The sequence below is a fragment of the Pseudonaja textilis genome, chromosome 2 (assembly GCF_049901715.1).
Source record: "Pseudonaja textilis isolate UNSWEBS1 chromosome 2, rPseTex1.2, whole genome shotgun sequence".
Taxonomy (NCBI): domain Eukaryota; kingdom Metazoa; phylum Chordata; class Lepidosauria; order Squamata; family Elapidae; genus Pseudonaja; species Pseudonaja textilis.
This window is the reverse complement of record NC_141991.1, coordinates 238,903,113-238,917,644: the sequence shown is the minus strand read 5'-3', so window position 1 is coordinate 238,917,644 and position 14,532 is coordinate 238,903,113. Positions and strand designations below refer to the sequence as shown.

Below are 14,532 nucleotides of genomic sequence, written 5' to 3'. Positions count from 1 at the left end.
TTGGAGACCCCTGCTCTAAAAGATGACGCTTTCAGCTTTTAATCTGTCTGCCTCTTCCTTCCCTCCACCCTTTTCTAATTCTTCTGACCCATTCCTCCTCCTCCTCGTGGGAGTGGGGTTCTTCTCCCTCTCCCTCAAAATAATTCAATGTTTTGAATATTTAATAGACCAATTGAGGATGTCCCTTGTTAAGTTTTCTTTTTTGTACTGTGCTTTTAAAGTCTGTTTAAGCTGGGTAGCTGTGCATCTGCAGATAAATTTAAGCTCTTTCTTTAAAAAGAAACAACCTTGTTAGTCTGTCTGAAGAAGAAAAGATGCTGACTCAGCCATCTGATGTATGTACATAAATCTTCTTTGTGTACAGCAGAGTAATTAAGTGCCATGGAGTATGGTGTGTGTTTAGTGTTATATTTGGATTGCTTCTTCCTTCATGCTTTCAGTCTGCATAATAAAATAGTGAAGGCTTGAAAATATAAGTAGGATTATTTATCTGCTGTAAATTAATGATACGATTCCAAGCAGGTGTCTATATGATATGGTTAAAAAATAGTCAAGGAGAAACAAAATTAAAGTTCTGCCTGTTTTATATATGCATTGCACCTCGGTAGCTCCCATCTTGACTTTTTTGAACATATGCTGTGGACTCCAACTCCGAACGTGTCCATTTGCACCTCAAGTTATACTGAAATCAGGGAGTTGTCTAAAATAATACTAAGCTTAGGATCTTGATTTATGTGTCTTAGTGATCTCAGTTAACTTAAATGCAGTCTTTTCTTTTCTGCAGATGCCAAGTCACCAATCAAGTCAAAGCAGGTAAAAAAAGTAAGAAAAAGAGTGGCTTAATAAAGATAAACTTTACATTTAGCATAAGCAAATGCCTAAGAATTAAAATCGTGATGAAAAATTATTTTTAGTTTTATAGAGCTTTTGGAAATTTATCCAACGTGTGTGTTAAACAATTGTGTGAGTCTCCCATCTCTGATTCAAACTGGGACAGTTTCATTGGAACAGCTAAAAGAAGCAGTCTATGCATTTAGCCATCTTTTGCAGCTGGAAGATTCTTATTGCAGATTTTCCACACTGTGAAAGTTATGTAGAAGGCATCCTGTTGAAGAAGGCTGTTTTAACCCATTTGAACATTTTTGGACCTCCTTGTAATAAAGTTGGAAAAAACATGTTCTCATCTCCTTGCAGTCAGTCTAGAGGAGGATGCAGAATGGGAATTGTATACTCCTTCACATAACAAACTATAATCTACTTGGCTTAATGATGCTTAGGAACCCTTTCAATGTAACAAGCCAAATTCTGAAGCAGCTGTTCAAGCTTTATTGGCTTTCAGGGATGTGTTTGGCCAATTGTAAGAAGTTGCTGAAAACGGTCCTGTTTCCTTTGAAAGTCATGTACTTCTAAAGTACGTGTGCTTCTAAAGTAGGGCTGGTATCAGTTACATCCAATTGGTCGCAGTTATGAATTATTGGTTTGCTATGTTGAGTTCCTCCATTCCTATTTTGTGGATTCCAAATGTACAAAAGGTTTGGAAGTCAGGTAGGCAGAGATGGAAGAAGATTGTGGGTGATACTGAGGATTTGGCCTGCAGAATGTTTAGTTATATACTTTGCATACAGAGACAGAGAGAGAGAGAGATTTGGAGATAGAGGTAGGTAGATAGACAGATGATAGATAGATAGATAGATAGATAGATAGATAGATAGATAGATAGATAGATAGATAGATAGATAGACAGACAGAGACAGACAGACAGACAGACACAGACAGACAGACAGACAGACAGACAGACAGAGACACAGACAGAGACACAGACATGGATGGATAGATGGATGGATAGATAAATAGATAGATAGATAGATAGATAGATAGATAGATAGATAGATAGATAGATAGATAGATAGATAGATGATAGATAGATAGATAGATAGATAGATAGATAGATAGATAGATAGACAGACAGACAGACAGACAGACATGGATGGATAGATGGATGGATGGATAGATAGACAGACAGACAGATAATTTTGCACAGATACACACGCACACGTGGAATGATCCAAGAGATTTTAAAAAAAATGGCTCAGGAACAGGACTCAGGGGATATAGTCTGTCTCTTTCTATCTGTCCTGGGACAGACAAGGCGGGGATCAGGAGGTTTGACAAATGGCTCGAGGCTGTGAATAGCCTCTGAAAACATGGCTCAGTAGGGAGGGGTGTGCCTTTATTGACTTCATCAAAATGTACAGAGGCCTGAATTAAAAAAGGACCAGATGAGCTCATACTTAAGCATGTGTCACATCCTCGCAGCAGAAAGGCAAGGCGTGAATGTGTGTGCGTTTTTAATGTCGTTGAATAACTTGTTAACACAAACCTTACTAACAAACTAACAGACCTCCCTTTTCTGGCCTGTGAAACTTCCAGCATGATCAAGCCTCTAAATTAAGTTCAGAAAGAAGTGGAACTCCAAAAAAACGCAAAGCCCCTCCACCTCCTCCCATCAGCCCTATCCAGGTAAACAACCAAGTCCAGCTTGAACGGGTTGCTATGTATAGAGAGGGAGGGGTGGTGGAGGAATGTCCTGTTGGGAATTGATCTGGTTAAATTTTCTTGGTGCAAATCCCTCTCTCTCTCTTTTTTAAATATATGCGTCTCATGTATCATGAGTGAGTTCTCATCAGAATAGAAATAGGGACAGCCTGTTGTTGGGGGGAAAAAAAATCACATATTAATTGCCAGTGTGAAGAGAGAGCTGTTGAGATGGGACAGGAACCTAAGTTTAGACCACGGGAGCTTATAAGAGTGACCTCCGAGGCTGTTGGGTTGCCTTTTAACCATCAGCTGAAGTTTGTTCTTAGGCATGCATAAGCAGCTTTGCACATGGGAGCCCGTGGCATTTTAACAAAAAGTTTAATATTAAACCTAGTGGTTGCTCAGGCGATTGTTTGACTGCATGCCTGCTGCCGACAAACAATGAGAGCTGTGTAGTCCTGCTTATCTCCAACTAACAGACAACGATGACTTCTGTGAGCAAGAGGAAATTTGTGTCCCTAAAATGCATCCATCTCTTCCAGCTTGCTGACAGTTCTTCATCTCAGGCAACAACTTCAACCCCAGCATCTGAGAAAAGCCAACTCTTCACCCTACGAGGATCCAAGGTATACTAGGTTTTTTCCCCCCACCAGTCTTGCTTGAAATGAAATCCGAACATTGCCCTCTTTGTAGGACAGCCTCTCCTGTTGGGCTTTCCAGATGTATTGGTTGCACCCTAGGAATGAGTTGCGTGCTCAGCATGTTTGAGGGACACCTGATTATGGAACGCTGCTGTAGAGAGTTGAGCAATGTGACAGAGTATTTAATTAGCTCAAGTTAGGGAGAAGTTCGCTGTTGTGCAAGATGCACGGACAGAAATAGATAAAACTAGAGAATTCCAGCTTCTAGTCGTCTCTGAAATGTTACCTGTCCATGAAGTTAAATGAGTCACTTAAGGCTGCAATGGGAAATTGCTTGTGGGAGGATGGCCACACATCAAATGGCCTAATGGAATTTCCTTCAAAGGGTCACTAATGATAACACCCACTGCACAAATCCAAGTGACTTCACAACACATGACTTAGCCAAGAGCAAGGAGCATCTTAGTGTTTTAATCATCCGGCTTTTAAGATTACTTTGGCTAGCATATTTCCTCTGGGAGCAAGAATAAAAATTGTTAAAAGGGACATTTTGCCTAAATAATGTTGCTTATTAAGCAATGAATTTTACGTTTTCTTCATTTTCTTTGATACTTTTCCTTGCCAATTTTTGCCATTATTTATTGAAGGGACTTCTATCCCAACTTTCTGCACCAAATACGCAAGGTAACTTGTCAAAATCAAACACAGCAGCTCAAGAACATAAGAATGGCCCAACCTGCCCCATTCATCAATGTAACAGTGGTTCCAAGAACTCCATTGGCCGCTGCTTTGCTTCTAGATGTAAATTGGGGTGCTGGTTGTCATCTTTAAACCTCTAAATAGCTCAGGACCAGGATAAGAGCCAATAAGATCTAGAAGGGAAGTTATTCTTTGAGCCTCATCTCTGCAAAGTCTTAGCATCAGAGACCACCAAGATACTATATATTTTTTGCATTGCTGTCTCCCTCCTTTGGAACTATTGCTTCTCTCAACGTCAGATTAGCACCAATCCTGCTGAGCACTTGCTAAATTTCTAAGATCTTACTATTTTGGAAAGTTTAGGGGTGGTAGAATGGTGAATCCCCACCCTGTAGTAGGCAATTGGTTATTAACTGAGAGTTGTTACTTAGCATGATGAAAAATGTAAAAGTGATTATTGTTGTAATAATTGTTTGTTTTGAGTCAATTTATAGTTATTTAATCTTTCCTTGTGGTATCGGAATGTAAGCTGCTTAGAGACGTCTAAGACTGAAGTGGTACATAAACTTTAAGTAAATAAAACCAGCAACTAAATTATAGTGAACAGTTTATGATATGCAGACATGTGTACATGTATCCAGTCAAAGATCTGCCGCTTAACCAATTATTGTTGAAAGATGGTTTTAAAGTTATGGTTGTTTATTTCAAGAGAAGCATTCCACTTGAAAGATGTTTGAGCTTATTAATGAGTAGTTCGGTGGGACTTGAGTCCTGTTTTTAATCCAACCGTGGTTTATATTTGTCTTTCAACAGGAAGACACCAGTGCTATTCACTCTGATTGCAAAGATGGGTTAAGTGAGAGCACTGCAGGTAAGATGAATGAAAGGTGTGAGGATGGTTTTCTTCACCTCTTTCTATTGTAAAAGTTTTCTTCTAAAAAACGAACTCCTAATATTGTTACTGTACATCATGTGCTAAGGCCATAGTAGAATTAAAGTTTGTCACTTCTCTGCAAGAAGGTACTGTTTGTGTTGACTCCTTTTGTCATGACAATTCTATGGAAGGGATTCCATTATTTCCCCCTATGCTTTATTGCTTTCAGTTGGTTTGGTTCTTGGACTCTCCCCTGTTTGAATTCCTAAATGTCACTGGTTGTGCCCTCCCAACCAACCTCACAGGAGGATAAACACTTGAGTTTGTAGAAGAAATAGTAGAGGTCCTGGAATCAAAATACTAAAACTGAAATTGATTTGATTTTTAATTTGTATCATTTCGTTTAAATTAAAATCAAATTAAAATTAAGACTAAATGCCATTAATATGATCCCTCCCAGTGCATTCATAATTGGCTACTGTCATAATTTTATGTTATAATTTGGCACTAAATCTAAATTCCAATCTAGCATGCCCTCTCTTAGCTTAGCTGCAAATCCACCAACAACCTGTTGTTTTACCTGGGTTTACTTTTCTAGAATTTTTTGGTAGTGATATGTTCGTAGATTTTCAGATTCACATAAGTTCATTAAAATACTTTCCAAAAGCTCTGGCTGCCAAACAGTTTTATAAGGCAGTTTTTCATGAAGCTTTGCCAAAATTGACTAGCTAGTAAAAGATAATTGTCTATTTTCATTTTGAAGGTTTGCTACGTAGAAGTTACAGAATTGTAGCCGCATTGAATATTCAAATCATAAATGTGCTTATTTATTTTTTTCTTATTCTTTCCCTTTTCTTTTTTAAAGGTGCTAATAGTTTATTGGATGTGAGTTCAGAAACAGAGCAGCAAGATTTGCTCCTGATGTTGCAAGGAAAAGTTGCTTCTTTAACATTACAAAATAAGAAATTGCACGAAAAGCTTCAGGTATGTATTTAGGAATAGCTTCTAGCACAAAACAGCCCTGGTAACTTTGACAAAGGATATCAATGCTGCAATGGAAAAATATTAAACTGAAATCTGAAGGATACAAAACAAGTTTGCTGCAGAGTTAAGAAATTATATGGGGTTGGAAATTTCTGATCCATCAGTTGGTCCATCCATACCACAAATGGAAGCCAAATCAGAGTTCTTCTAGTCTAGCACCCATTCCTTCCCTGACAAATAACCCACAATTATGGCTTATTTGTGTATATGATTCATGTCACTCTTTTCTTTCTGAAAAGCAGAGAGTAGCTTAGATGAGAATCTCCCTTCATATTGCCCTTACAACAACAAAGAACAGAGAGAGAGAGAGAGACTGAGACTGAGACTGAGACTGTTTGGCTCAAAAATCATCCAGTGAGCTTGCTTGGGTGAGGTTGTGCTTGAACTTGGATCTCTCCAGTCCATATTGACTACTATTCACTACTACCCACATTGGCGCAACTCTGCCAATCTCTGTGCAGCTGCAAATGGAGAGCAAATGTGGGTTTACACACTCCCGCAGAGCACTAGCTTGAAAATCATCTTTGCTTGCCCTGCAAAAGAGAAAAACACTTTACTGTGTTAAAGCAACCAGAAGCAACATCTCTTTCCTTTTAACAACATGGAGATAAGTGCTCCATGCAAGATCCAGTGGGAGAAACTTAGTCCCCTGCTTTGGCATCTACACATTTGTTTTCTTATATTGCTTCTCTCTACTCCTTCATAGAGAAACACAGGGGTGGATATATGTGTTTTTGTGTCTTGGGGTATGCGATTTAGCCTTGCTAAAAGCTTGCCATGACATCACCTGGAAGACATTCAGGTTTCTATCCCCTCTTCTGTGTCCTCATGTTTGTGGTTTATGCAGTCAGTATCATTATCTTCAGGATTCTGAAATCAGAAATACAATTCAGGACTGCATTGTGGAAATGGGAACTCTTGGGACCAGCCACACCACAACATCATCCTTCTGGCAGAAGCGGACGGGTGGAGGGAGAGGTTTGCTGGTTGAGTGGAAATCAAATGATGACCCAGTAATGATCAAAGAGGGGAGAAAAATCTAGTTCCTTGTTTTCTTGATGGGGAAGGAATTCTTGGATTCCATTCGAATTAGACATAATTGTTGAATACTGCCCTCTGCTGTCTCTGTAGGCAAGAGCCTTCAAAACAGAAGACCCAGACACCACAATGGACTCTTCTCATTCCACCCACACAGAATTTGGTGCTTTGACTAACAGGCTGAGTGAAGGCTCAACAGTAGCAGCCAAGGAGATAAGCACATCTTCCCCAATTCTGGCAGAGGCTCGGGAAGAAGCAAGCCTTAATGAATTACAAATTAAACAGTTACAAGAAAGCTTAGATGAAGTTCAGAAGAGGCTAGATAGTTCAGAAGCAAAGAGGTTGCACTTGGAGTCACAGCTTCAGTCTAGTATGCTGGAGGAGGGTCCTTTGTTAAACAGCTCAGAAATTTCAGAGAATGGCTCTGACCTGAGTCAGAAACTCAAAGAAACTCAACTCAAATATGAAGAAGCGGTGAAGGAGATGCTGCATGTCCAGAGACAAATGAAACGGGGCCTGGTAACTTCAGAAAGCAAAGAGCCTGACCTGCAGGAGGCCCAAACAACCTGTGAAGAAGTGGAGCTGCTGAAGGAAAAGCTGAAGAAAGCTCAAGAAGAGGATGAAATGCTGAAAGTGAAGGTGAAGGAACTAGAAATAAAGCTGGAAAAAAAGGAAAGAAACGCAGCTAGTATAATGTCCGTGGAGGAATGTGAGGAGATGAAAAAGTCTTATTGTTCAGTTATTGAAAATATCAACCAAGAGAAGGTGTTCCTAATTGAGAAATATAAAGAAGGACAGGCAGAAATCAGAAAGCTTCAAGACAGACTGAAGACTCAGATGGAATTAGGGCAGAGTGATGAAGCTGAAGAGGTGAAGGACGCAAAGAACCAAATGATAAATGAACTCAACAGGCAGGTTAGTGAACTTTCTCAAATGTACAAAGAAGCCCAGGCAGAACTTGAAGATTGCAGGAAGAAAAGCACTCCAGAAGATCTGAGTTCAGGATACATACCTCTGGAGGAATGTGAGAAGTTAATGGAGGCCACCGTCTCACAGAGAGAACAAGCTGAACGTGCTTTGTTGGAAATGAAGACACAGTACACAAAAGTGTTAAGTGAAATGACCGAACTCCAAAACTTGGTTGACACTCAAAAGAAGAATTCGGTCTCCATCACAGAACATCTTCAAGTAGTTACTGCTCTCCAGACCTCAGTGAAGGAAATGGAAGAAGAAATAAATGCGCTCAAAGAGCAGATTCTTCATAAAGAGAGCGAAGTGCAGCGTCTGCAGAAGGAGTTGTTAGAAGAAGAAGCTGCAGTGTGTGAAGCCATGGTGCCTAGAGTATTGTATGAAGAGCTTCGGACTTCTTCAGAAAATGAAGTCAACTCCTTGTCATCCAAGCTGAAGGAACTGATCAAAGAAAAGGAGACCTTGTCTGCCGATCTTGCACAGTTGAGGAAGGAGATCTCCCAAGTGAAAGGGGAGAAGGACAACCTCCAAACTCTTCTCCAAGCCAAGGAAGAAGAAATCAAAGGACTACTTCATCAATATCATAAGTCTCAAGAAGAACTCCTCAAAATGAAAAAAGCTTCTGAGAGTGCCTTAAAAATGGATGAAGACAAAGATAAAAAGGTTAGTTGTTCTGTATCCCTCTCAGGATTGGCTGAGTTTCTCGTGGTTCAAATGCTCCCCCAGAAGCATCTTCATCCACTGATTACTTGAAAGATGTTGCTGTGCTAGGTTCTTTGTGGTCATTGCAGAATCCTGGCCTAGGCTCAATTCCTTTGGCTTTTTTATCTGTTTCCAATAACAGAATCATGATGTAAATGCAGAAATGGTTTCCTACGCTCCGAGATGGTTTCGTACAGTATCTCTTGCATGAACTTGTTTCAGGGAGTTTAAAGACATAGACCAGGGGTCCCCAAACTTGGCAACTTTAAGACGTGTAGACTTTCAACTCCCAGAATTCCTCAGCCAATTCTGGGAGTTGAAGTCCACATGTTTTAAAGTTGCCAAGTTTGGGGACCTCTGAAATAGACCCTCATCACTGGGTGTGTTTTTGCAGAAAAATCAGGCTGTAAAAGGTGATTGGTGCAATCATCATAAATACATGCTAGTTGCCAAGCACCCATTTTTTTTATCATATGATTGGGGGGGCGGGGTTGCTATGATGTTTGTAAGCATGAGGAATCAGTTGCCAGTTTTTTCAGCGCTGCTGTAACTTCAGACGGTCATTAAACAAAGTTGAGGGCTACCTTTACATTATGATTAAGCATACCATCTGCAGGATGACAATGATGAAGGCTGTTTTCCTACCTTTAAAGCAGAACTCAACCAGTGCCAGGACTTTGATGTACTCTGGAATAATGAAGGTTTTTTTTTTTCCTTTTACCCTTTTATAGATAACAGACATGTCTAAGGAAGTTACCAAGTTAAAGGAAGCATTGAACAGTCTTTCTCAGCTGTCTTACTCAACTGGTACTCCTAAACGACAAAGTCAGCAGCTGGAGCTGTTGCAGCAGCAAGTGAAGCAGTTACAAAACCAACTGGCTGTAAGTTTATAACTTCCTCATGTACAATTGCTTATTTTTGTAGTTAGAAACCAGGATTCTCCTTGGGATGAAACTGGATACAAGAACTCCTTGATTTTTGACTATAATTGAGTCCGGAATTACAGCTGTATGCTGTGTCGGTTGTTAAGCAGGTCTGACTTTACTTGCGGAAGTCATTAAGTGAATCACTGTGATTGTAGAGACAAAGCGTGTTTTATTTTGGTTTGAGGTTATCTTGGTTGGCATCCTTCCAACAGACTGTGCCTTGCTATCTCCTTGAATTTGGTAAATACTTCTCCTGTTCCATTGTGGAAATTTCATCATTGTAGTTTGCTTGGTTTTTATTTTCACCTCTTATCTGTCTGCTCATTAAATTCGGACTGTATGGCTTTCTTTTGAAGACTATTTTTGAGTATGTTTTATCTCCAACTGAGAATTATTGAACAGTGGGGCCAAATTGGAGGCATTAAAGGGCATTTATTTACGTTTTGGATTTTGTTACGTTTGTGTTACACTCTGGGTCATAATAAGCACCAGGCAGATCCAGCTCTCGAAGAAATCCAGTTTGACACTCCTGTTCTAATCCAAACCAGGAAACCACTATTTTCTATTTTGCTCACACATGTCTGGGATTCTTTCCCCAGGGTAGAATTGGGAATATCTGGGATGGACGGACACAACTCTGCCCTTGCACTGCAATCTCCAATATACATGTGGCAGATTATGGCTTGTGTGAATTAGTATCACTTTCTGTTTTACATTATCTTGTTAGAAAACTACATCCACGTTCCTTTAGAATTCTAGTGCATGCTTGTTCACATGTTGATTGATCATCTTGCTTTACAGGAAACAAAGAAGCAGCATCAGGAGATTGTTTCTGTTTACAGAACACACTTGCTTTATGCTGTGCAGGTGAGAGGTTTTTTTCCTTCAGTTCCCCTTGTATTTCTTTCAAGGCCATCAATTCAGGGGTGGGATTCAATTTTTTTAACAACCGGTTCTGTGGGCATGGCTTGGTGGTCATGTGATTGGGTGGGTGTGGCCAACTCAAGATCACTCACATCGAGGCACGCATCTCCTCACCTGGACTCTCATGACTGGGGATGCTGCAACAGTCGAAAGTGTGAAAAATGGTCATAAGTCACTTTTTTCAGTGCCGTTGTAACTTTGAATGGTCCCTCCACACAAGCAAAGTACCAACAAAGGAGGGTAAAAAAACTCCAGAGAAGTTCCTGAGACAGGAAGTCTAGTCCTGCCAAGAATGTAACAAGCATCAATGGAGAGGCTGTTTCTATAAGTAACACCAGAATGTTTCCTCCCTGCCTTCCTTACAGGATTAGGCCAATAATTTCTTCTAACAACCGGTTCTCCGAACTGCTTAAGAATGTTCACAACTGGTTCTAGCGAATAGGTGCGAGCTGGTAGAATCCCACCCCTGCTCTATACCAGGGTTCTTCAAACTTAACAGCTTTAAGATTGGTGGACTTCAACTCCCAGACTTCCTCCTCCAGTTCTATTGGCTCAGGGATTCTGGGAGTTGAAGTCCACAAGTCTTAAACTTGCCAAGTTTGAAGACCCTTGTCCTATACCATTTTAGATAGCTACTCTTTTCTTAAAACCTCCAGTGATGGAGCACCCACAACTTCTGAAGGCAAAGCTGTTCCACTGGTTAAGTGTTCTCACTGTTAGAAGTTTCTCCTTAATTCCAGGTTGCTTCTCTCCTTGATTAGTTTCCATCTATTGCTTTTTGTCTTGCCTTCTGGTGCTTTGGAAAATAAGCTGATCCCCGCTTCTTTGTGACAGCCCATCAAATACTGGAACACTGTTATCCTGTCACTCCTAGTCTCCAGACTAGCTGCACCTAGTTCCTGCAACTGTTCTTCATATATTTTAGCCTCCAGGCCTTTAATCGTCCTAGTTGCTCTTCTCTGCACTTTTTGCAAAGTCTCAACGTCTTTTTTGTAATGTGACAAACAAAACTGGATGCAGTATTCTAGGTGTGGCCCTACTAAGGTTTATTAATATTAATAAATGCTTCAGGAAGACATATTGCACTCAACTGTTGTATGAGAATGAATGCCTCTTTTGAGTTGGTCTGGCCAAATCATTGTAAATGAGGGGTAACTGTAATTTAACTAAAAAAAAAATACACTCAATCATTTTAACTGGAATGATTGAGTAAAGATTGCCATCTCAACTCGTACTTACAAAGGAGAACATTTTGACACACATAACAGAGTAACAAATGTTTATAGTTTAGAGCATGATGATCATAATATGAAATGAGTACTTGTTTTATTATAACAGTGTAGTAATTATTGTAATATTATAAGACAATAATTAAGAATTTGGCTTAGTGCTTTTTGCTCAAATATTGTTTGTCTTTACTGTTTTTTCCTCCTCTCTAGGGCCAGATGGATGAAGATGTCCAGAAAGTGCTGAAACAGATTTTAACAATGTGTAAAAACCCATCACAAAAAAAAGGTGAAACTGTTTTTGTGGATCCCTGATTGTGCTGCTGCTGCTGCTGCTGCTGCTGCTGCTGCAGAATTTGAAGCTCACCTTAGAAAGTTTTCCAAAGTGCTAATTTTGCATCTTGGACATAAATGCAGAATTCTCCAGAGATTACAGTTTACTATAAATCAGGGATGATCAACCTCTGACCTTCAGTATTAGAACGTGGTTGTGTGTTTTCTTGAATTATGATGAGTTGAGGCAAACTTTCAACATTTTAGTTATAAGCAGCTGCACCATTTGAAGTTAGAGGAAGAAATTAATTGTTCAATTCCTGGTTATTTTTAAATGGATAAAATTACCTTCTTTATATTTTTAGGCCTTCAGATGTCCAATATAACCTAGAAGCTAATCGTAAGGAAGACAACTTCACCTTGTTGAGCAAAGCCAGCTGCAGTGTTTTCTTTTTATTTATCAAGTAATTTATGGACTGCGAAAGCACCAGATTTGTCATATGTATTAAATAGGTAACATAAAATATAGCCATGTACTAAGTGGGTGGGAAACCATAGTCCTTTTATGACTTGTGGACTTCACTCCCAGAATTCTGGAAGTTGAAGTCCACAAGTCATAAATGGGCCATAGTTCCCCACCCCTGTACTAAAACAAGTAACTACTTCTGAAACAGCTAATTGCTAAAACCTCAGTTTTATTATCAGGCAGGAAATCAAACTATCTATGCAAAATTTTGCAGTTCTATTGGGAATAGAACTTAGAAGAGGGAAAAGGGTATTTCAAATTGCAAGCAAGGGATCTGATTGAATTCATGATGTTTACAGTGAGTTATCTTATCTCACAGTTCCAAACCTCACTTTTGTAAAGAAAATAAAAAATCTTCTCTATGATATATTTTTACTGGCCCTCCAATTTAGAAAAGCCTTTATAATGAAATGTGTTTGCTATGTAATACTTTTTTGCAATAGACTTTAATAAGAATTTACGCAATTGCTTTCTTGGTTTTCTTCCTTAACATGCACTCTGTAATAAAATTGGTGGAAATAGTCCACTCTCTCTAGAAAACTTGCGCTGAAGTAGAACTGTCCATGTATTTTAGATATGTTGTTGTTTTCTTTTCCAAAATGCTGTAACCATTAAAGCAGAGAAAAAGCCTGTTTCCCAGAAATGTTTGTCGCATTAAATGAAATATGGTTAGGGATGGTTCTATCAATTGCAATGGTGCCTAAAAATCGTTTGGCTGCTAAATTTTAGTAAAAATGAATAATAGTTGTAATAGATAATCCAGGTTGATAGTAGCAACATGAATGATGATAACCAGTAGCATTTAGAGCAGTGTTTCTCACCATTGGCAACTTTTGAAGATGCATGGACTTCAACTCCCAGAATTTGCAAGGTTGGCTGAGGAATTCTGGGAGTTGAAGCCGACACATCTTCAAGTTGCCATGGTTGAGAAACACTGCATTAGAATATCATTTTGGGATAGCAAGAAGAAATATGTTATGCTTTAACTTCTATTTTAAGGACATGTTTATACCGTTAATTGGTTTCTGGAATCAATTTCAAACTAGTATGAGCTTGCCAAGGATGTTGATTATTTTATGGAAGAATATCACATAAATATAGGATTCCCAGTATTTAATTGATGAAAAGTATAACTTGCAGAATTAATTTGATTAAACAAATTTACACATCTAGTGTAAACATGTATTTTCATGAGCACTCATATTTCAGAGACGGATAGTGGATACCACAGTTTTGAAAACTAGGCCGCACTGATTAAAGTTTTTAAACAGAATTTGTAAAATGAATAAATGCATCACTCCAGCTGTCCCTAGGTTAAAAATAAAGCCCCAAATCTAAACAATGTATATTTCCCCTAAAACAAAGAACCATTTTGTGTCTTTGGTGTATGGAATGACTTAATTATAAACAACCTCATCCCTACAAAGATTCTCAGAGGCCTGTAATATAAGTGGCAAGTAATTGTTCAGTGTCTCAGGGCTACAACATTCACCAGGCACTTACATATTTCTCTCATTTACTTTTTATTTTTCTGTTGTTCTTTTAACAATGAGCAGAATTTTGAACTGAATCCTTTCCTTCTGTCTCATTCTTTCTTCTGCCTTTCTCAGTATTTGAATAATTGAGATAATATTTCTTCACACAGCACCTGTTTTAATACTTCAAGGGGGTGGGAAAACTTTGCAGCATTTACCAGCAAAACAAACAAAACATAACTCTTAACAGAGGTCAATAAACACTGCCAGGTGTAACACTTGAGGAACGGTTTTGTAGGTTTGCCTAACATTTTTATTTTGTTACATGTATTTATTATGATTATCCTTGTGGACACATTGGAAATTGTATTCTATAGTATAGTAATAGTCCTTTGTACATTTACAGAAGTTTCCTTATTCAGCTAATAAAAGGGTTTTTTTGTCCGTGTTTTCATTTCTAGATCTTTTGTGTAATGGTTTATATTAATATGCTTCAGAAGAACCGAGGAAAAAGTTATTCAAGGAACACATGGAGATATTAGGAAAATTTGCAAAGGCCCTGATCTCCTTAATCCACAACCAGAGGTGGTATTCAGTAGGTTCTGACCAGTTCTGGAGAACCGGTTGCGGAAATTTTGAGTAGTTCAGAGAACCGGCAAATACCACCTCTGACTGGA

General features: G+C 38.9%; 1 protein-coding gene across 3 annotated transcripts in view; it reads left to right on the top strand.

Moving 5' to 3' along the window:
- The window catches only part of RAI14 (retinoic acid induced 14), a 114,053-nt gene extending 99,749 nt beyond the window's left edge, over nt 1-14,304 (top strand). The window contains exons 10-19 of one of the 3 annotated variants that reach the window (XM_026715630.2): nt 785-813; nt 2,431-2,520; nt 3,081-3,164; nt 4,692-4,749; nt 5,618-5,736; nt 6,928-8,466; nt 9,237-9,386; nt 10,233-10,298; nt 11,795-11,870; nt 12,220-14,304. In XM_026715630.2, coding sequence (XP_026571415.2) covers nt 785-813; nt 2,431-2,520; nt 3,081-3,164; nt 4,692-4,749; nt 5,618-5,736; nt 6,928-8,466; nt 9,237-9,386; nt 10,233-10,298; nt 11,795-11,870; nt 12,220-12,245 — 2,237 coding nt within the window. In that variant the 3' untranslated portion in view covers nt 12,246-14,304. Of the gene's footprint in view, nt 1-784; nt 814-2,430; nt 2,521-3,080; nt 3,165-4,691; nt 4,750-5,617; nt 5,737-6,927; nt 8,467-9,236; nt 9,387-10,232; nt 10,299-11,794; nt 12,035-12,219 lie in introns of those variants that run through there. The other 2 variants (XM_087927401.1, XM_087927400.1) reach the window with 2 other exon arrangements.
- The last annotated feature ends 228 nt before the right edge of the window (nt 14,305-14,532 follow it).